At 53.1% G+C, this 21,071-nt stretch overlaps 3 protein-coding genes across 8 annotated transcripts in view; 1 reads left to right on the top strand and 2 right to left on the bottom strand.

The window, feature by feature from the left end:
* The window catches only part of ETFA (electron transfer flavoprotein subunit alpha), a 30,043-nt gene extending 25,128 nt beyond the window's left edge, over window positions 1-4,915 (bottom strand). For both annotated transcript variants that reach the window (XM_048956217.1, XM_048956216.1), the window contains exon 1: window positions 4,802-4,915. In XM_048956217.1, the coding sequence (XP_048812174.1) occupies window positions 4,802-4,876 (75 nt within the window). In that variant the 5' untranslated portion in view covers window positions 4,877-4,915. The remainder of the gene's footprint in view (window positions 1-4,801) is intronic.
* A 6,411-nt stretch (window positions 4,916-11,326) lies between these two features.
* On the top strand, window positions 11,327-14,239 carry ISL2 (ISL LIM homeobox 2). 3 transcript variants are annotated; one of them, XM_048955663.1, is made up of 6 exons: window positions 11,327-11,460; window positions 12,263-12,452; window positions 12,558-12,808; window positions 12,948-13,231; window positions 13,310-13,480; window positions 13,562-14,239. In XM_048955663.1, the coding sequence occupies exons 1-6, from the start codon at window positions 11,403-11,405 to the stop codon at window positions 13,676-13,678; spliced, it is 1,071 nt and encodes a 356-aa protein (XP_048811620.1). In that variant the 5' UTR covers window positions 11,327-11,402; the 3' UTR covers window positions 13,679-14,239. The 3 variants fall into 3 exon arrangements, with proteins under 3 accessions (XP_048811620.1, XP_048811618.1, XP_048811619.1); XM_048955661.1 differs by lacking the exon at window positions 11,327-11,460 and having other exon boundaries at window positions 11,890-12,452; XM_048955662.1 differs by lacking the exons at window positions 11,327-11,460; window positions 13,310-13,480 and having other exon boundaries at window positions 11,890-12,452.
* A 939-nt stretch (window positions 14,240-15,178) lies between these two features.
* The window catches only part of SCAPER (S-phase cyclin A associated protein in the ER), a 143,439-nt gene continuing 137,546 nt past the window's right edge, over window positions 15,179-21,071 (bottom strand). For all 3 annotated transcript variants that reach the window (XM_048955654.1, XM_048955655.1, XM_048955658.1), the window contains 3 exons: window positions 19,765-19,956; window positions 17,255-17,306; window positions 15,179-15,572 (listed from right to left, as the gene is read on the bottom strand). In XM_048955654.1, coding sequence (XP_048811611.1) covers window positions 15,478-15,572; window positions 17,255-17,306; window positions 19,765-19,956 — 339 coding nt within the window. In that variant the 3' untranslated portion in view covers window positions 15,179-15,477. The remainder of the gene's footprint in view (window positions 15,573-17,254; window positions 17,307-19,764; window positions 19,957-21,071) is intronic.

The raw sequence follows: 21,071 nt of genomic DNA on the forward strand, positions 1-21,071 counted from the left end.
TTCTAAGAACACTTGAAGCCAATTGCCAGATTTACAAAAAAAAAAACATTTATTGCCAATACAGACCAGCATATTTCTGATTATATTTATTTTGTACATCATTTGCAATAAAAGACACGAGATCTGGTCATCGTTTGAAGAATAAATCCATGCTGTTGTGGCAAATAGCTCACTTTTTCAACAACTTCACGTCACAACTAATCACAATTAAACATCCTACAGACCTGGGCAATCAAGTGCCTTCTCACAAGCACACCAGTTTACCATGAAGAATAGGGCAGTAACCACATGACAGGAATTTATTTGGACACAGATGGACACTATGCACCCATGCTCCCTCTACAGTGGAAACATCCACGCTTCCTTTCTGTGGGCAACTCCAGACAGTGATTCAGCCTGCACTCAAATAAACACCTATGAAGGAAAAACGTCTGGAGTTCTCAACTCCCTCCCTCCTCCATTTAATGCAGAGCAAACCTGGCCTCTGGCTTCCAGATGGTGAGATTAACCCAAACAAGCGTGCAGGGTACACCATGCCAGTCACTTGCAGGGTACCAAAGGATTCAGTGAATCCATCATCTACTCAAGTTACACCAAGGCATCTTTCTGCTCCCCACTTGAGAAACCCAGCAGTGATTTCCAAGCAGAATACAAAAACCTTAAATATAATCACAGGAATTCCAGACTTCGTGCAAACAACCAGGACTCCTCACTGCTCCTGTCCCAGCCAAACGTTAGAGATCCAGCACACATCGGCTACACGTGCACAGACAAACCCATGCTTAAGGCCTACAAGCCACACACCCACTCAGTGCTCATTTAATTTGCACAGGTGATCACAGAATACAGAACAGCTGAGCTTGGAGGGAATCTTAAAGATCATCCAGTTCCAACCCCCAGCTGTGAGCAGTTGCCACCCACTACACCAGGCTGCCCAGGATCCGACCCAACCTGTTCTTGGCACCTCCAGCTCTCTGGACAGCCTGTTCCATTGCCTCATCACCTTCTGAGTAACAAATGTCTTCCTAATATCTAAACTTAGATTTACCCTTCTTTACTTCAAAGCCATTTCCCCTGTCCTGTCACCCTCAGACCACGTAAAAAGTCAGTGCCCCTCCTGCTTGTAAGCTCCGTTCAAGTGCTGGAAGGCCACCATGAGGTCTCCCTGGAGCCTTGTCTTCTCCAAGCTGAACAAGCCCAGCTCCCTCAACCCTTCCTCACAGGAGAGGTGCTCCAGCCCCCTGATCATCTCTGTAGCCCTCCTCTGCACCCACTCCAACAGCTCCACATCCCTCCTGCACTGGGGTCCCAGACCTGGACACAGAACTCCAGATGGAACCTCATAAGGGCAGAGCAGAGGAAAAGAATCCCCTCCCTCTCCCTGCTGCCACCCCTCTGTTGATGCAGCCTAGCACACAGTTGGCCTTCCAGGCTGCAAGAGCACACTGCTGGCTCATGCCCAGGACCCACTTAAGGACACTGCTGCTCTCAATGAATTCTTCTCCCAGCCTGTGTTCCTACCTGGGATTGACCCGACCCAAGCGCAACACCTTGCAGTTGGCCTTGTTGTACCTCATTAGGTTCTACTTTTCAAGCCTTTCCAGGACCCTCTGGATGGCTTCCCTTCCTTCTGTCGTATCAACTGCACACTCAGCTCAGTGCCATCAGCAAACTCACTGTGTGTGCACTCGATCCCATTTCTATGTCATTTATGAAGATGATGAAGAGCACCCACCCTAAGACAGAACACTGGGGGACACCCCTCATCACCAGCCTCCACCTGGGAGCCACTGCCAACCCTCTGCTGGAACCACTCAACCAACTCTTTATCCACCAAACAGCCCAGCCTTCAAATCCATATTTCTCCAATTTAGAGATAAGGATGTGGTGCAGAACCACGCCAAAAGCTCTGCAGCCTGCTCACAGCAATGCTAATGAAAATCAAATGCATGTTGGACTTTCCGATCACCCATACAGCGCATAGAGGTCCAGCACTTCTTAAATACAAATTTAGTGCTTATATACTATAAAATACATGTACTAACCACAAAAAATAAATAAATAAAAAAATCACAGACAAGGGTGTTCCCTTACTATCTTTCCTTACTGTTTGGTAGGATTGGTGACTCAAATGCCTCTGCAGCCAACGCTGAACTGCCCATAGTCAATCTACAGACAACATCTTCTTAGCTGTAAGAGCAAACTGGCCAGAGAATAGCACTCTAAAATTGCTTAATAGGAATCGGGTATCTCATACAGGCCCATTAGCACTGGAAGGAAAAGAATCCTAAAAATAGACTCCAGGCAAAGGTTTAGGGTGGCTGCATTCCCATATAACAAAATAATGCTTAATTCAATTAAAAGACACTCTCATGGCTGAAAAGCTTAAATAAATTCATATATACATATTTGGCAAGCTCAATACAATCAGGGAGACCTGGCAATGAAGTTTATACTTGTAGAGCTTCTGTAACCACCTGGCAGCAGAAGAGGTCTGAGACACAGCTACTGAACTCCAGGAAACACTAACTGGAAAAATAACACTGAAGTCACCTAAGCTGAAAAGAAGCTGCAACTGCAACAGAGAACACCAAAAGAAATTAAGAAAATGCTTAAAAATTTATTTAGGAATCGAGAATAATCAAGACGTGACTGCAAAGGAATTGAAGCAGCAAAAGAAAGATGTGGTAAAGAAGTTTTCCCAGGTGCACCCCACACAGGTTGTTAATAAAACTCGAAGCAAAGCTGTCTGTAAATACAGACAAAGCTACTGAAAGTAAACTCAAGATAAACGACCTTGCTAAAAAAGGCAGCCACCTCTCTGAGCCACCAGTGCCAACTGAAGGACAGATGCAAAGTACTCTCACAACCTTCAAACGCAACCCAGCACTTCTCCTGCAAGGTCATCATTTGTTGCAGCGTTCCAGGCTATTAAATCCATTTATCTGAAGTCCCTCAAGCCAAAAACAAAACTAAAAACCCACATGTTCATCACAGTATAAGCACATACACACGTACATATGGGTATGAAATAAAATGCGCTGTTTTCAGAAATAGCAGGGAGTTGCGAGCTCTGAATGAGTGAAGAGAAACCAAAAGACTCAGCAGCAGTGAAAACTGGGTCACCATCCCCTAAAATACTGTGAAATGGTGTTCTTAAATGGAGAGCCACAGCGCCCTTCACTGTCAATCTTCTTTGAGGGAGCATGGAGCGAGGGTGATCAATTCACTTCAGTCTTTAAGCAGCCAAGACTAGCACTGCTTGCTTGCCCTTGTAAGCCTACCTGCACAGGCTGAATGACAATAGGGTACAGATTTAGAAGGTGATGGCCTTAAAGTGCTGTGCGATGTCCTACGAGGAAGAGGAAAAAAGACTGAAGGGACAAATACTTGTTTACGTGGTAAAAAAAAAAAAAAATAACAATAAAGAATTTTAAGGGAATACATGATCTGCTATTTTATAGAGATAGGAATGTATGACCTCAAGACAATTCTGATCACCACAGTTTAATATCATTACAAGCTGACATTTCAGTAGCCCATGCAATAAGCAGTTGAATCTATGGTAGTTCCAACACACATCTAGGCAGTTCCAACACACATCTGGGCAAAATACTCCAAAAAACTACCCTGCTTTCTATTAGAAATGATTTCTTAATGCCTATCTTTGCTCTTCCCAACTCTGTCTTGTAATTTAAGCCCACTAATATAACTTTATTTGCACCTACCACTGAAATGGCTTACTCCCACATCTGCACCAATTATTCCTGTACTTGTAGACCTGTATCTCTCAGTCCTCTTTTCATAAAGATATGCAGCTCTAACGTCTCCTTACTGCTTATACTTTACAGGCCTCAATGATTGTGTTCCAACCCCCTGCTGTGTGCAGGTCACCAACCAGCAGCCCAGGCTGCCCAGAGCCACATCCAGCCTGGCCTTGAATGCCTGCAGGGATGGGGCATCCACAGCCTCCTTGGGTACCTGTTCCAGTGCCTCACCACCCTCTGGGTGAAAAACTTCCTCCTCATATCCAACCTAAACCTCCCCTGTCTCAGTTTAAAACCATTCCCCTTGTCCTATCACTATCCACCTCACAAACAGCCGTTCCCCTCCTGTTCACACACTCCCTTCAAGCACTGGAAGGCCACACCGAGGTCTCCCCGAGCTTTCTCTTTCCCAAGCCGAACAAGCCCATTATCTATATACAAAAGCACTCCGGGCGCACACAGCCGACCAACCAGCCGACCTCACGCTTCTAGGCTCCACAGCCCCGCGCACCTCCGTGCTGGGCAGCACGGCCCCGGCGGGCAGCAGTGCCAGCAGCTGACTAACGGAGCCAACCACTCGCACAGCTGCTCCTCACAACGACCTTTGCTCCAGCAGGCGCGGGGCCGAACTCCATCACCGCGATTGCAACAGCTGTGCCTTCAGTGCCGCACGCCACGCAGCCGCCCGTGCTTTTCGCTCTCGTTTTAGCGCTCTTAGTGCTTCTTCGGAGCGGACCCCAAAGCGGCGGCACCGCGAGCCCCGTTAGGCTCGCTGCTCGCACATCCGCGGGGCCGTCCTTGAGCTCACCTCGCCGCTCCGTTCGGTAACGCGAGCAGCGTGACAGCGGAGCACGGCGCGGCACCGCGAAGGGCGGCACGGTGATTAACTGCGGCTGCAGCTCGCGGGGCTCGCAGCGCCACAGCCTCCCGCGGGCACAGCAGGCTCCGAGCGGCCACGAGGACCACCCCCCCTCACCGGGCTCCAACCTCAGCAGCCGGCCGTGCCGACCCCCGCCCCCGCTGCCCTCACTCACCGCCCTCCTCACGCCGCGCGCCGCCGCCCGCAACATGGCTCCGCCGTCCCGCGCCACCGCCGCCGCCTGCAACATGGCTCCGCCGTCCCGCTCCGCCGCCGCTCTCGCGAGAGCCGCCGCGCCGCACCGCTTCCTCATTGGTCGCGGCGCGAAGCCAATGGACAGCGGAGGAGAGCGCCACCCCCGGCGGCGGGACGGTTGAAGGCGGGGAGCTCCGTGCGGAGGAGCAAACAGCGGGCGGCTGAGCGCTCCGTGCTCGACCCCATTGCAAGCCAGTAAAACAACGTAAGAGGAGCCCTTTACAGATGAAGTTCATACAGTGTACAACCCCTCCTACTGCACCCCGCGTAGCCTAAAAGAACAGCGGCAAAATAAGGATGCAAAGAGCATCCTGAGCAGCACTGCCTGCCCTGCTTTTCTTTGTCGTTAATGCGTTTCATTCATTAAAGCCGTGGCACGCTGTGTTCAGCTCCAGAAATGAGCTTCCAGCTTACAGAAGGAGAGAGCATGTGTTGGGGGAGAGGAGAGCAGCCATCTGCACCTGAACCCTGCATCACACACTGCAACATGCACTGCAACAGGCTGCCCAAGGAGGCTGTGGATGCCCCATCCCTGCAGGCATTCAAGGCCAGGCTGGATGTGACTCTGGGCAGCCTGGGCTGCTGGTTGGCGACCTGCACACAGCAGGGGGTTGGAACCAGATTAACATTGTGGGCCTTTTCAACCCAGGCCATTCCATGGTTCTGTGACTCTACGATCTCCACTGAGCTCCTGCTTGTTGGTTTGCTGCTATGAGGTTTGCTGGTGCTTCACCCCAAAACAACCGCGAGCATCTCCATCCAAACTGACCTACTTGCTTCAGAGCCCAGAATGAGTTGATTCTTCTGCAGTGCAGTGGATTCTTTAGCAGCATGTGGTGTCTTTGGATGGGCAGCGTGCTGCAGGCATCCCCAAGGTCAGGTTTCTGGGCGTAGTGTCACCAGCCTGGAGGCACATGAGGCTCCTTGTAGTATTTTCTGTCTATAATTTTAATTTAAAACCCTCAACACTTCAGATGCATGTAATCTTTATTGAAACTGGCTTGATGCGGATTATTCCCTGAAGCACAAAGGAAGTCTTTATCACGTATGGCCACTGTTGGAGGTGCTTATAACTGTAATCAGCTGGGGATTATATCCATATTAGCTGAACGGTGGCAAAAAGCTCTTTTTTTTTTTCTTTGTTAATTTGGCCTCCCCACCTCCAGCACAACAACAATAAACATAGTAAAACTGCACCAGGTAGGTGCTGCCAGCACCAGAGTCATCATCCTGCCAGTGGGCACAGGATATGACTCTATTCTGAAAGAAAAATGAGCCATTAATTACTGGAAGCAGATCCATTTATAGTGCATTGTTATCCAGGATTATTTCATTAGTATCTGCTGACCCAATTTCTGTATTTGAAAGGGAATTACATTTTTTCACACTCTTGGGGTGGGAGGCAAATCAATAATGCAGTTGTTCTAACTTAGAATAAAAGGGTTTCAAAGGTGTGCCTGCCCTGGGGCCTCTGACAGAAGGAACATGGAACAGTAGCCATCACAAACGCGTTGCCACGTCTCCATCAGAATCGGATTTTGGTTCCCTTAAAATACATAATTCCTAATTAAAACATATGGAATCCAGCTAATACAGCCTCACAGCTATGGGATTTAGTGAAGGGAAGGAATATATATATTTTTTATTACTGCTATGATGGTCCCCTCTGGCAGGGGTCCTCAGCTTACTCCTCCCACCACCGCCAGGCAGAGCTGACTCAGATAAATTAGAAGAGCTTCATTTGGGAGGCTTCTCCACCACACGAAAGGATTCTCCTCCTAATCTGTCAAAATCCAATAAGGTTAAAGCAACTGCAACCTGCTTAGGGCTCAGAGCGCAGGATCTGCAGCCCAGGGCCAGGCAGGTGCCTGTGGGGGGAGACACAAGATGACAACCTGAGTTGGGAGAGCTCTGCTGCTGAAATACTCTGTGCCTGAGTGCTGCAAAGCCCTTCCCCACAGAGGTGGGGCCAGTGGCAATAGGATGGCATGCACCTCCCCAAGGCCTGGCTCCTCACCCACCTGCCACAGACACAAGCCTGACACTCTTGGGTTCTTTTGGTGTAAAACCCCAGCACGGTGTAGCTCAATACTCTGCCCAGATCACCTCACAGCCACCCACCCACATCTGCCACCAGCACTCTGTCTGTCACAGGTCCCTCTGTGAGCCCTCAGGTGAGCACAGCCCCACCAGCCCCATCTCCAACACAGGGTGCAGAGAGGAGCACTCCCTCAGCAGCACCCCAACAGCCATCCATCCCTGCAAAGCCTGCAAAGCCACTGCTAACCAGTGTTTCCCCTCCTCTGCCATCTCTCATCAACCATTTCCAGGTGCAGACCAGGTAATAAGGGCGCAGTGATAAGCCTGCAAGCTGCCAGTGCTCCCCAAGTGCAAGTCACTGTCTGAGCAAGAAACAGTCATTCTGCCAAGGACAGGCAAGGAAGGATGTATGCAGGCACCTTCAGCACATAGAGCAGGCTCCCTGAGCAGGCAGCTCCTGCTACACCATCCTGCAGGAAGGGAGGAAGGAAGGGGTCCCCTGCAGAGCACTCCTCTCCACCCTGCACAGTGCCCATTGTGGTACCCTGCATCCCTCCTCCAGTGCGCGCCTCACCTCCTTGCTAATGGGAGATGTGTGTAAAATGCACCATTGGCTTGTATGGCATTATTTTTTAAGCAGGAGCTGCTTCCTCTGCCCTCTGTGCTGCTGGGGAGGGAGGAACCTGGATGGGGGCGCTGGCAGCAGCCCAGCACTCCTGCAGCAGCACGGGCACCTGGGGGAATGGCAGCATAGAAAAGGGAAAGTTGCTTTTCCTTTCTTTTTCTTCAATTCAGCCTCAATAAACCTGTTCTCAGAGCTTTGAGACCTGCTTGATTGCCGGCACCTCTGTGAGCTACCTGCTGCCCATCCCACCTGGTGCCGACTCTCCTCCCAGCCCCATTTCTCAACCCCTACATCACAGCCACCGCAGAAAATGGCACAAGATCCCAAAAATGTGAACTCAATTTGCACTTCAGTGAAAGTAGGGAGGCAGCAGGACGGCCTTGCAGGGATCCAGGCAGCCTCTCCCATGCTGGCAGGCTGCATCCAGACCAGACGCATCTCTGAGGTCGCCCAGAAATCAATGGGCTCAGTGTGAGGGGAGAGAGAATAATGCCAGGCCAAGTGCAGGGCCTGGTGCAGAGGGAGTCAGACGAGGTGGTGGGATGAGCCCACGAGCTTTCTGCATCCCTCTTACCCGGAGGGGACGGGGTGGCAAGGACTCCCTTTGCCATTCTACCACGGCTGATTCTTAATCAATAGCAGGGCTGGCAGCGGCTCTTGTGCAATACCACTTTCTGCAGAGCTGGGCCCTCTTCCCCTGCAATGCTCCCAACCCCTGCTGGTCTCAGAAGAATTGAGCCCAAAGCTCCACATAGCAATTCAAATGCATCACCAGACATTGGGCCACCGGGTTAACCGCTGTTTAATTTCGTCACATTTGTTTGTGAGTTATGTACGTGCCTTTCTTTTGTCAACATCTCCTTTTAAAAAGGATATTGATTTTGTTTTCAAAGGCCCTCGAAAATAAAATGAATGGCTACATTCTAAGGAAGAGTCATTTTCTCAACAGCTGTAAATAATTTATTGTTCGCAACCCACCCAGATCAAAAGATACTTCATCAACTGATGTGGCAAAATCTGGTGCAAGCTGCATTTCTATTATCTCAGATCCAATTAACCATTTGGAGCAGACTAAAACATAACTAGATCAATCCAGAATCAGATTAATAACCAATCCATAATCACATTAATCACAATCTGTCCATAATTAGCCATCAGATAATCCCATCGGACAGGAGGTGACATGCAGTATCCCATTATCTCATTAATTATCTATTTTCAGTATCAGACATTGTCCCCAAACCCAAGGAAATGTTTTTAAAGGAAGAAAGCACAGGGGATATTTTGGCACGTCCTCCCCACCAAAGACCCAAAGAGTTCAACGCTGAAGTTTTACCACCTCTGCTTCAGCATATCTCGCTGGAGCCAAAGCTGTGGCTGAGAGACATCGTGCTTTTACATAAAATAGCATTATCTGAGAGAGACGGAGAAAGAAAACATTTGTTTCAGGCGGACGAGTTTCCGAAAGAAAAGAAAACCCTTCTTCAAAGGTTTTAATGGTAACATGATAACAATAGCTCTGCAATGCTAAATCTTACTGCAGATGGTTCCTGTCCTTTTTTGTAATGCAAGTGAAATTGTGTTCCATCTGTTTTAATTTTATAATGGACTTAATCCACGGCTGGCTAGGAAAGAATCGCCATTCACTGCCTTTGCAATCTGCTGCAAACAACAAAATTGTCACCGTTTCCCCTTTCTAGAGGCAACTCGTGCTCGTATGTGGCAGCACAACCCGGAGAGCTGCTACACGGAGAGCAGCTGCGATGCCAACCCCCCGCACCACAGCCGGCCCCGGCTGCCCCCAGAGCTGCAGAGGGGAACCGGGGGCAGCAGGGAGCGTCAGCCCCGAGGGAGGGCATCGGGCTTCCACTCACGGCTCCCCAGCAATGCCAGCCAACCTGAAAGCTGTTTTCCAAGCAACCAGCCCCTGTTCGGGGCCGCGAGGTGCTGGTTTTGTGCCTCTTGGCGTTACCTGCAGTCACTGCACATCTCTGCAGGAGGTCCGGGGCTTTTGGTGTTTTGGTGTTTCCGCGGCAACTGAATTCTTGGGGTTTTCCAGCGCGCTGCCCCTACCTGCCCAAACCCCGCCTGTCTGACCACGTGTGCAGCCCCTCCTGGGCTCTGCACGGTGCGCCCTGGCACAGGTGAGCCTGGCAGGGCAGGGGCGCTGGGCTGGCCCTGCTGTAACCTCTCCTGCTCTCCAGACGGAGGGAGGTTTGGGTGAGCATAGGGAACCTTGCCTTCGAGTGGGAAAAGGAGCGATGCAACACGCAACCTGCCTGCCGAGCCGCCGTATCCTTACATGCGCCTCATCCTCCTGTAATCTGACATTTCATTTCTGCGTTTTGCCGGTAACACGCAGTTACTGACTCACTCAGGCCCCCGACACCTGCCCCTCGGGGAATGCCGCACTGAAAAGCCGGCAGCCCGCCGTCAGAGCCCTCCGCACCACCCGGCTCTGCTCAGCACTCCGGTGACGGGCAGCAATCAGCTGCGAACCCCACGGTGCCGCTGCCATGCAGCCGGGGGATGCGCGGGCACCGGCGGAACGCTCCGGGAGGCGGGCAGGGATGCCCAAATGCCCCGGCTGAAGGATGACCTCAAACACCGCAGCTCTTCCCCCCGCAGCTCCCGCACAAATGCACGACGCGGCCGCTTTCAGCATCTCAAAGCGGGGGATGCGGGTCAAACAGACGGCCCCGATTAGCCAAGTCCTCCTCTCCCGCTCCTCTGCGGTGTCACAGCCGAGGGCTGCCGGACCCACGGAGCCGGTGCTCAGGTTGGAGCACCCATCTGCCCGCTCCACAGCCCGACCTCTCCGAGCGCAGCCGCGGCCACCGCATCCTTCCGCACCCGCGCAGGTGGACCCGCGCCCGTCACACGTCCCGCAACGCACTGCGCGTTGGGGAGGCGACAGCACGGCTGGGCGGGCGGGCGCGAAGCCCCAGGGGCGGCAGCGATTCCGCCGTGCCGGCGTTCTCAAGGAGCCGCTCCTGCCGCCGTGCCGTAAAGTCTGCGGGAATTTAAAACCGAGTCAGAGGCCGCTGGAGTGCTCTGCTTATTGCTCCGCTAATGCACAGAGAGCCCGTGGAGACTGGGGGAGGGGGGATGAGTAGAACGGAGGAAAAAAAAAAAAGAAACGCGGGAGGTTTCTCTGCGGGAGCACGGCGGGATCAGGTGCACGGAGGCGCCGCAACGCGCGGCTGTTCCCGCTGATCCCGGCCGGCCGGGCGGCCGCTATCGGGAACGGCCGCCCCGACGGGGCCGACGGCCGCGAACGTCGGGGCGGCCGCCGGTGTCCGGCTCCTGACAGCATCGCCCCGCAGCGAAACCTGGAGCGGCGGCAACGAAAACGGGGACGGGAGGCGGGGCGGCGAAGGGGAGCGCAAAGAGGAGAAAATGCACGGCGACGGCAAGGTCGGGGAACAGTGCGGGAAGGAGGGAAACACGGGGCACGCGGGGAAAGCGACGCCACCGCCCGTCCCCCGGGGCCGCCGCCGCGCCCTCCGCGCTCCGTGTCGGGCTCGCGATGCCGGTGCCCGGCGGAGCTCCGGGGAGATCCGCGCCGCTCCGCGCCCCGCCGCGCGCCCATTGTTCGGCGCGGCCAATCCGCGCCCGCCCTCCCCGCGGCCGCCAATCGCCTCCGGGGGCCGCGCGGTGAGGTCAGCGCCGCCCCCACGCCCCCCCCCCTCCCACCTCCCCCGCGCCCGGTGCGCGCTGACATCACGGCGCTGCCCGGCGGGGCGGGCCCGGGGGGGCGGGCGCGGCCCCCGCCCCGCGCGGCGCGGGTAGTGGTGGAGCGGCGGCGCCGCGTCCCGCATCGCGCATCGCCGCCGGTGCGCACGGGGCCGCCCGCATGGTGGACATCCTCCTGCCGCGGCCGCTCCCGAGCGCCATGGGGGAGCCCGCCAAGAGTAAGTGCCGGGGCGGGAGGGCCGCGGGGCGCCGCGGTGCCGTCGGGCGGGCGCCTCGCTGACAGCGCCGGGAAGGGCCCCGCGGGCGGCTGCGGGCTGGGCGCGGGGCGGCACGGTTTTGCGGCGTCTCCCCGCTGCCCCTCCGGCCGCACCGCCGCCGCGCTCCCCGCGCCCGCTCCGTCCTTCCTCCTCGCGTCGTTCTTTCGTTCCCTCCTTCTTTTTCCGCGTTTCGGTTTTCTTTTTTTGTTTCTCTTTCCGTTTTCCTTTCTTTCTTTCTCTTTCTGTTCTTCCGTTTTTGTTTGGGGTTTTTTTCTCTCTGTCTGCCCGATGTCCCTTTCCGTTTTCGTTTGTCCGCTTTCCTGCCTTCGTTCTCTCTTTCCGTTTTTTTTTTCCCTTTGCTCTTCTTTCTCTTTCTGTCTTTCCATCGTTAGTTCTTTTTCTTTCGTTCTTTCTTTCCGCCTTCCCCTCGTTCTGTATTGGTCTTTCTGCGTTTCTGCGTTTCTTTCCACTTCCGAGATTCCACTTTTCTATCTTTTCCTGGGTTGATTTCCTATGATTTCCCCCAGTCAACTTTCTCCTCGGAATTCCCACCGCTCCGTTCTCTCCCGTCGCGGCTCTTTTATTTCTTTCCCCGTTCCCGCCCGTATTTCTCTCTTTCTTTCAATTTTGCTTAAAAAAAACAAAAACAAAAACAAAAAAAAAAAACAAAAACGAAACAACCAGAAACCCAAACCCCAAAAAGAACAAAGCCCCGCAGCCCGCAGCCTCCCCCCGCCGCCCGCTGACGCCTCGGGTCCCGCAGGACGGCCGGGGCTGGCGCTGTGCGCGGGCTGCGGGGGCCGCATCCAGGACCCGTTTCTGCTGCGGGTGTCTCCGGACCTGGAGTGGCACGTCGCCTGCCTCAAGTGCGCCGAGTGCGGGCAGCCGCTGGACGAGACCTGCACGTGCTTCCTGCGGGACGGCAAGGCCTACTGCAAGCGGGACTACGGCAGGTGACCCGCTCGTTCTAAAACGAAACGAAACGAACCCGAACCGAGCTCGGAGCCCCTCGCGGCCCCGCGCTCCCCGAGCGCTGACGGCGCGCCGCCGCCCCTCAGGCTCTTCGGCATCAAGTGCGCACAGTGCCGGGCGGCCTTCAGCAGCAGCGACCTGGTGATGCGCGCCCGCGACCACGTCTACCACCTGGAGTGCTTCCGTTGCGCCGCCTGCGGCCGCCAGCTGCTGCCCGGGGATCAGTTCTGCCTCCGGGAGCGCGACCTGCTCTGCCGCGCCGACCACGGGCCGCCCACCGACGGCACCACCGCCCGCGGACCCCGCAGCCCTGCGCCGCCGCCCGCGCACCTCGCAGGTACCGGCACACAGCTCCGGCCCGCCGCTGCCGCTCCTCGGGGCGGACGGGCGGGCTGGGGGCTGCGGGCGGCCGTCGGCGGCGGCGCTGACGGCGCGCGCCCTCCTTCCCTCCCTCCTTCCTTCTCTCCGCCGCGCAGAGCCGGTGCCCGGACGGCCGCCCGGCCCGCGGCCGCAGTCGCACAAAGCGGCCGAGAAGACCACCCGCGTGAGGACGGTGCTGAACGAGAAGCAGCTGCACACGCTGCGGACCTGCTACGCCGCCAACCCGAGACCCGACGCCCTGATGAAGGAGCAGCTGGTGGAGATGACGGGGCTCAGCCCGCGCGTCATCCGTGTCTGGTTCCAGAACAAGCGCTGCAAGGACAAGAAGAAGTCCATCCTCATGAAGCAGCTCCAGCAGCAGCAGCACAGCGACAAGACGGTGAGCGGCCGGGCGGAGGCTCGGGAGGGGACGGGGGGGGGAGTCGGGGCGCCGCGCTGAAGCGCCGCGTGCCCGCAGAGCCTGCAGGGCCTCACCGGGACGCCGCTGGTGGCCGGCAGCCCCGTCCGGCACGAGAGCGCCGTGCAGGGCAGCGCGGTGGAGGTGCAGACCTACCAGCCGCCCTGGAAGGCGCTCAGCGACTTCGCGCTGCAGAGCGACCTGGAGCCGCCCGCCGCCTTCCAGCAGCTGGTGAGCCCCGGGCGCGGCGGGGAGCGGTGCGGGGCGGGGACGGGCGGGCCGCCGCGGGGCTCATCGCCGCTGCTCCCCCAGGTCTCGTTCTCCGAGTCCGGCTCTTTGGGCACGTCCTCCGGCAGCGACGTGACCTCGCTCTCCTCCCAGCTCCCCGACACTCCCAACAGCATGGTGCCCAGCCCGGCCGAGACGTGAGGCCGCCCGGCTCCCGCCGCCGCGGGACCTCCGCATGCCGCGCTCCCTGCATGAGACACCCGGCCCCGCGCCGCGCCCAGCGCGCCGGACGAGCGCCTTTGTCTTTTAATTATCCCTATTTAAAACCAAACCGAACGTACCTTGCCGACGGCCGAAAAGAGCCGGGATTCTCGCTGCCTTTACCGGACCGGAGAGAGAAAGAGAGAGGAGAGCCCCCGCCCCGCTTATTTCGTTGCGCGGAGGTTCGGCGCTGCGTATTTCGATGTTTCTTTTCCCCGATGAAAGCGGATTGCCCGGCGCGGCGCCGGCTCTTCTTCCTCGCCTGGAACAGAAACGAAAACTCGAATCACAGCGAATGGGGAACGGAGCCCCGCGGCCGTCGGGGCCGCCTCACGCCGGTGCCTCCCGCAGCGCCGGAGCGCGGAGACGGGGCGGTGCGACGGCACAGCGCTGCCGGCGTTGTTAGCGACGGACGGAGGACGGATTGTTTGAGCCTTTAAACGAACAAAAGTAAGTTATTGCTATTTATTGTCAGAATCAACGGTTGAATAGTGGGATTAAATATTTTGGACTTAATAAAAACAAACGAACAAAAAGAAAAAAAAAGAAAAACAAAAAAGGAAAACGAAAACATTGCAACGAAACGGAGCTCCGGGCGGGGCGGGCTCAGCCCGCGGCGCGGCTCTGCGGCATCGCCACCCGCACCGCTAATCGGCTCCGATCGCCGCCCGTTTATTTATAGCCGGGAGGCGGAGCGCGGCTTTCCCTTTCGGGCAGCGCCCGGGGCCGGCCCGCACCTGCCGCGATGCGGGGCTTTGCCGCGGGGCTCCCCTTCGCACACAGACGTTCCGTTCTCCCCGGTAGCGGCTCCTCGCCTTCCTTCCTCCGCCCGCGCTCCCGTTCCGGCTCCCCGCCTCTCCCTCCCCTTTCTCAGCCTGGCCGGCCCTCCGCGGCCCCGACCTTTCGCGTTCCCGGAGCCGCCGCGGTGCTGTGGGGCGGTGCGGGAGCTCCGGCCGCGCGGGGACAGCCGCGGGTCGAGCGCTGCGGGGCCGCCGGGCTCACGGGGCGGCCCGGGTTACGAGGGGAAGAGAGGGGCTGCGGAACGGCCGCCGGCCCGGGGCGGGTGGGAGGGATCCCCGCTTAACCGCGGGGCTCGGAGTTACCTGCGGGGAGCTCCGGCTGCCCGCAGATCGGACAGGAAATCAGGGCGGCCGAACGCCGTCAGCCCCGGGCCGGGTCGCTGAGGGGACAGCGGGCACGAGGGCGGCTCGGGGCGGGCGGCGCGCGGAAGAAAGCTCGAGGAGACGGCGGCTGCTTCACAGGCTTTAATTGCGGTTCGTGGAGACTTTACCCCGTTAAGAGAACAGCACAAGGTTGAAAGGAGCGTTATTAAAGTCTTATCGAAACGGTGAAAATGTGCGTGGTTTACAAAATCCGTGTTACACCGCCACGAGTCGCCACTGAACTACAAGCCAAGGTTCCCCACAGCCCGTTCCGACCCCAGCCCCCCCCCCAGAGCCTTTCCTCATGGCAACTCAGAGCCCAGCACACCACAGCCAGAATAAGTTACTTTATTACAGATGTACAGAAGGCATTTCTGCTTGCAGTCTCCTCTCCGCAGCTCCAATGCCAGCACACCACACCGTAGGAAGGATCCGGGACGTTGGGACACACGACTGAAATTAACTCCAATTATCAAAATTACAAAACAGAACTCGAAAGTATCTACAGTGCTGGGGATATAAATAGTGCAAATTACACGTATCTACAGCAGCAGCGGTGGTGCGTCGGCGCGGCCCTCAGCGCCGCAGGAAGAACTGCCGGGCCTCCTCCCAGCACTGCCGGGGGAAGCGGTTGGGCAGCTCGAGGGAGTCCTGAGCGCAGAACCGCTTCTCTGTGGGAGACAGAAGGTAAAATTATCCGGTTATTCCCTCTTCAGAAAGATGGCAATAAAACAAGAATAATGAACAGGCGGCCAACTCTGGCCACGTCACCTCCTCACTTCTCCCCCCCCAGTCCTCACGCCATGCAGGGAGGTGAGCGCAGCGCTCTGAGCCCACAGCGTTTGGTGCGTGCTCCCATCCGGCCCTGCCTCCTCCTCAGCAGCTGCTCCTCAGCCCCCAGACCCACAGCTTTCCCATGAGGACAGCAGGCTGCACACATGTGCCAAGGTTTGCGTGGCCCAACCCTGAACTGAGCAGTGAACTCCCAAGTTCTCTTTTAATCATAGAATGGCCTGGGTTGAAAAAGATCACAATATTCATTCAGTTCCAACCCCCTGCTGGGTGCAGGGTCACCAACCAGCAGCCCAGGCTGCCCAGAGCCGCATCCAGCCTGGCCTTGAATGCCTGCAGGGATGGGGCATCCACAGCCTCCTTGGGCAACCTGTTCCACTGCCTCACCACCCTCTGTGTGAAAAACTTCCTCCTAATATCCAACCTAAACCTCCACTGTCTCAGTTTAAAACCATTCCCCCTCGTGCTATCACTATCCACCCTCATAAAGAGCCGTTCCCCTCCTGGTTATAAGCAGTATTTTTGTTCCTGTTTGCATTTTGGGGGGATGCTGCCCTTCACACTGGCATGATAAAATAGATAAAAATAATCCTGCCTATGCTGCTATTATTATCTCCTCTTTTTGCATCTGGGGAATGTTTAGAAATCACACTCTCATGTCACCACGTAGTCATCTTTGTTTAAAAGCTCATTCCGTTTGAATAATGAAAATAAAAAGCAGTTCCCTGCTTGGATTTTAGCTGTTTCTCAAGCTGATTCTCATGCAAACACATTAATTCTGGAAAGTTTGTTTTGCAGACATTGCACGAGGCTGCCTCAGACTGGAAGGGAGAATGCCGACAGTAAAAATCACACCATACCTACCTTCATTTTGCAGTGTATCTTTAAAAATCTTATGACTTAGAGCTAGAACCGTTCCTCCCCTGCCAACCCCCCAGCAATGCTGTGGTGAAACTCTGCCCACTATGAGGGAGAAACGGGAGATGCACTTCATGCAAAACGTGGGTGACTCCAGATGTTTTCCCCACCAGCGTGCTTCAATTTCCCATCTATTTAATGAGCAAGAGCTGCCTTAGCTGAGCGCCTTCCAACTGGCCAGCATAGGTGGGTTAGCTGTTTTTTATGCAGTATTTGCAACTCCTGCAGCCCAAGGAACTTTGTGGCATAATTACAGGACAGTATTTTACTAATTTCTGGCTCCTCGGGTGTGTTGGGATGGCTGCACGGCTGCTGTAACCTAAGACTTTTGAAAGCAGCCTTTGTGACAGCTAATTAAATACGTGCACGTACAGTATCACGTTTTAAGACAGAATACCACGTAGCTTTTAATAAAGATTAACAGCCCAGATTCCTGATACTGTGAGCAAAGACTGGAAGTCGCATACTTTCAGGTCAGATTTTAAGCTAGAGAGCCTCTCCCAAGAGTGGAAAATCATTTTGCAGTTTACTGTATTCCTTTTTATGGTGATGCAGATGCAAAAAATATCCAAATCACAGCAAAACACAGTATGTACATATTTTGTTACCCAGTTGTACTCCGTTACATTCAATGGAGACATACCCCTCTGCTGAGATAACAGATTATCCATTTGGCCTGAGCTCTGTGCAAAATCCTATGGGAAAGAAAAAGAGCATCAGATTTTCAGATCTCGCATTTGAGGAATTAAAACCATTTTGTAAAGTCTTCAAAGTCAGCCAAGAAAACGAACGCTTTATGAAATCTGCATGTTAACAAAGCGCTTTGTTTGCCACGCGTTGTATCAGAACCCTGCCAGCACTTAGTTTCTATAGCTCAGAGTGGATTTTGCACAATTTCAACGTACATCTATTTTTAATTTACAGCAGAGAAATAGCAGTTTTATTACCTTCCTCAGAAATAATTATTCTCACTATTTTCAATTTGAGACAGTGACTACGGCCGTATTTCTTTACCACGCGTTTTGGAGTTAGGCTGTGAATTCCAAACACGCTCTCACTCCATTGCTGACCGACCCAATTGCACCCTGCAGCTCGAGATCCCCATTCCCTGAGAGCAGGCAAAGTTCTCCCAAGGCCGTGATCAGCTCCAGAGAGCACAGCAAGCCCTGCTCCCTCGGGCTGCTCCAGTGTGCAGCGCTCCGAGCAAACTGCCTTTTGTTCCTGCACTCCCTAAGCAGGGCTGGGGTCGTTTGACATGAGACACAATTTAACAGATCGTGGCTATTTCTGAATATTTTTTTTTACAATTGTTCCAGCACATCCAGAGACAGAAGTAAGAGAAAGGATGATGCAACCTTCAGGGGATGGCAGCAGATCTGCTGGCAGGGAGGTGCAACGCTGATAGTTGTAAAATCCAGCAATCATTTTCCTTTGATTGATGCTGCACACATTTAACACACTATATTTAAGTGTTATATTTGTACACACCACCAAACTCTTACATAAACAGGGCTTCTTTTTGCATTCCCTGGCACAGGAAGAATCTCATTTTCTGGTCCCGGGGAAATATTTTGCAGACTTTACCAAAACTTCCACGGAAGGGAGTGAGGGATTTGCCTGACACAAAAGCAGCGGGTTGAAACCGAAGCAGAGGGGCAGGGCTGTGCTGTGTGCACAGCTATGGGAGCGCTCCTCTGTGCCTGCCGGATTCGCTCTCTGCGCGTGTTCAACATTTGGGGTTTGATTCTCAAAGGGGTGCAACAGTGAAATAGCAGGGAGGTGAGCAATGAGGTAAGATTGCACACACACACACACAAGGATCTTCTATACATTAATGCAACACCTCTTCTAAAAGCCTGAAAGAACAGTATGAGGACTTGGCATCTGGGATAGAAATCCAGCTCTAATTGGAAGTGAAACTAATAACACCGACCCTTGGAAATACGTTTTGCTGCAGCTAGTGGAGATTTAAATGCCACAGTTTCTAGTAGAGAAAAGGAATCAAGGCAAATAAAGCTAATTATTTGATGGGGGACTCTTCCCTACTCTTCTCTGTACTTTTGAATTGGAACACAAATCCAGCCTGCTGTGTTTTCTCATACTGCTGAAGCTACTTTTTGCCACCGCAGCTTCTACAGTGATATCTGTAGCTCCCACATTAAAATGTGTCCATATGAAAAAAGTCAAGGTGAGGCACGAATTACAGCTTCATATTTCAACAGAAGCTCCACTGCAAATTCTGCTAAGCTCAAAAGTTTTCTTTCTTCCTTAAGCTGCTACTATTTGAGTGTTCAAAGAACAAAAAGCAGTCGTGCTCAGTAACTCAGGAGTCACGCTGAAACTTGCAGTAAATATTTAGTTCTTGCGTCCTTTCCCCTCAATTGGGGCAGCCTGCCTCAGGACTGGCTGTAAAGCATTAGGGAAGAGCTGCAGGACCGTTTCTGTAGCAATAACAGGAACTTCCAGGTGACCAAAGCACGTTATTTTGTGATAGCGTTGATGAAAACAGCATTTACTTATTTAAAAACAGCCAGTAAAATATATAGAAAGCATGAAACAGGTTTGGTAAGTACAGCACAGCATATAGATTGACACAAAGGGAACAAAGCTGCTGTAAAACCTTACTCAGAGCAGTATTTGTAACGACCTCAGTGGCTTACTGTCAGAAGTAAAGACTGCACGATTAGACCGGTAACATATGTTGTGTGCCTTCTGCATCAAATATATACACTGCTGTTCTGTTCTCTGTAAATCTGTTGTGTGCAATATACAGCCATACATTTAGATGTAAACACATCAATACACAGATTTCAAATATGCTGCATATGCAGTAGCTTAGAAAAAGTAAAGTATTTTAAGGATTGCCTTGTAATAGTACGATTCGCATCGCATCCTTCTGGCACATCACTAACTTCAGTGAAAGCAGGATTCTGCACGCGACAGCGAGAACCTGAACTGCTCGGGTAATCTTTCAGCGTTATGAGATATCTCAAGTACAGGCATAATCTGTGGTTTGAAAAGAGCTGCAGAGGATCTTAAAGTACTTCAGTGCTGTTTACTCGCTTTACGTAAGGCAAATAATTTCCATGCACACAGCAAAGGCGAGAAAAAGGGCCGCAGTCATCCTGCAGCACTGCTGCACGGCACTGCTACCTGAATGAAGGTGGCGAGGAGCACACAGCTCATCTCCTGCTCCAGAATGAGCTTGTTCTGAGGGTTGTTGTAACAAGCAGCTATTAGCGAAGGGAAGAGCACTTTGATTAACCGAGGATCGCTGAAATACTGGAAAGGCAACTGGCACAGCTTCTGCAGCACGGTGGGGTGACGGCCAGACTGCACAATGATCTGAAAGACAAACGTAACAGAGTGAGGACACGTGCTCTATCTGGTCTTCCTGTGGATCAACCAGTGCTGAAGTCATGCTGAAAATATGAGCGCGGATGAGAAGAAAACATCTTAGTAAATACTAAAAATAAATCTCAGAACATTTAGTCCGAGTAACTCCTGTTTTAGTGTGCAAGTATTGTATTTACTGCAGAGGAACACCAAGGCTGTAAACTGCTTTTGCTTCTATTACCAAAAAAGACAATTAAAAAAGAAAAAAAAAAACCAAGAGAGAGATTAATCTGAAGATTACAATACTTTCACGTAAGGCAAAGAATGAAAGCAAAGGGACCGTTGTGAGTTAGAACTGCAAAACAACTCTCCCAACTGCAGCCATTTAAACACAGTAAGCACGTCTTTATTAAAAAGGAAAAAAAAAGGAAAAAAGTCAAGAGCAAGATCCGAGATCACCAGGACTAAAAACCCACATGCAGCTCGCTCATCCTTTACCCAAGTGCTCTCTGGCAGCCAGAGAGGACTCTGTTTCATCGTGGATGTCTGCTATGCATTCTCAGGCACTGAAAAGAAAAGGTGATTGTGAGCTGCACAGCAACTAGTTTCAGTGGAGACTCTGAAAGACCCTCCCATCTGTATTTCTTATCTCGGTTTCTATCAGTGCCATTGACTCTAAAAGGAGAATTGTTTAGATAAATGGGACTGTTGTCATGAAGCAGGCTAAGTTTACAACTGTGTACATCTGAAGAAATCAGGCAATGCTATACTGGTCTCTCGCAAAGGAACCTTTCCCATTTACTTGATATTCTTATACAGCCTTTGTGATACACTACAAAACGTCAGGATCTGTTCCAAGGAACCTCGATTAGACAATTATAATATGAAAGAGCTGTCTGACCCAAAGTTGGCTTTTCGGCATAGGAGGAAGCTCCTATAGGGCTGAACACTGTAAAACTTAGGGTCACGACTGTAAATTGTACTTGGAAAAACACAATTTTACAGGTACACACCCAGACAAGACTGCGTTCAAATTAAAACCAGAAGGACAGAAAGAAGCAGTCGAGACCACAGGAACATAAATTACAGGGATTTACAAGTTTTCAAAGCACTTTTAACAATAC

Source organism: Lagopus muta, chromosome 10, assembly GCF_023343835.1.
Source record: "Lagopus muta isolate bLagMut1 chromosome 10, bLagMut1 primary, whole genome shotgun sequence".
Taxonomy (NCBI): domain Eukaryota; kingdom Metazoa; phylum Chordata; class Aves; order Galliformes; family Phasianidae; genus Lagopus; species Lagopus muta.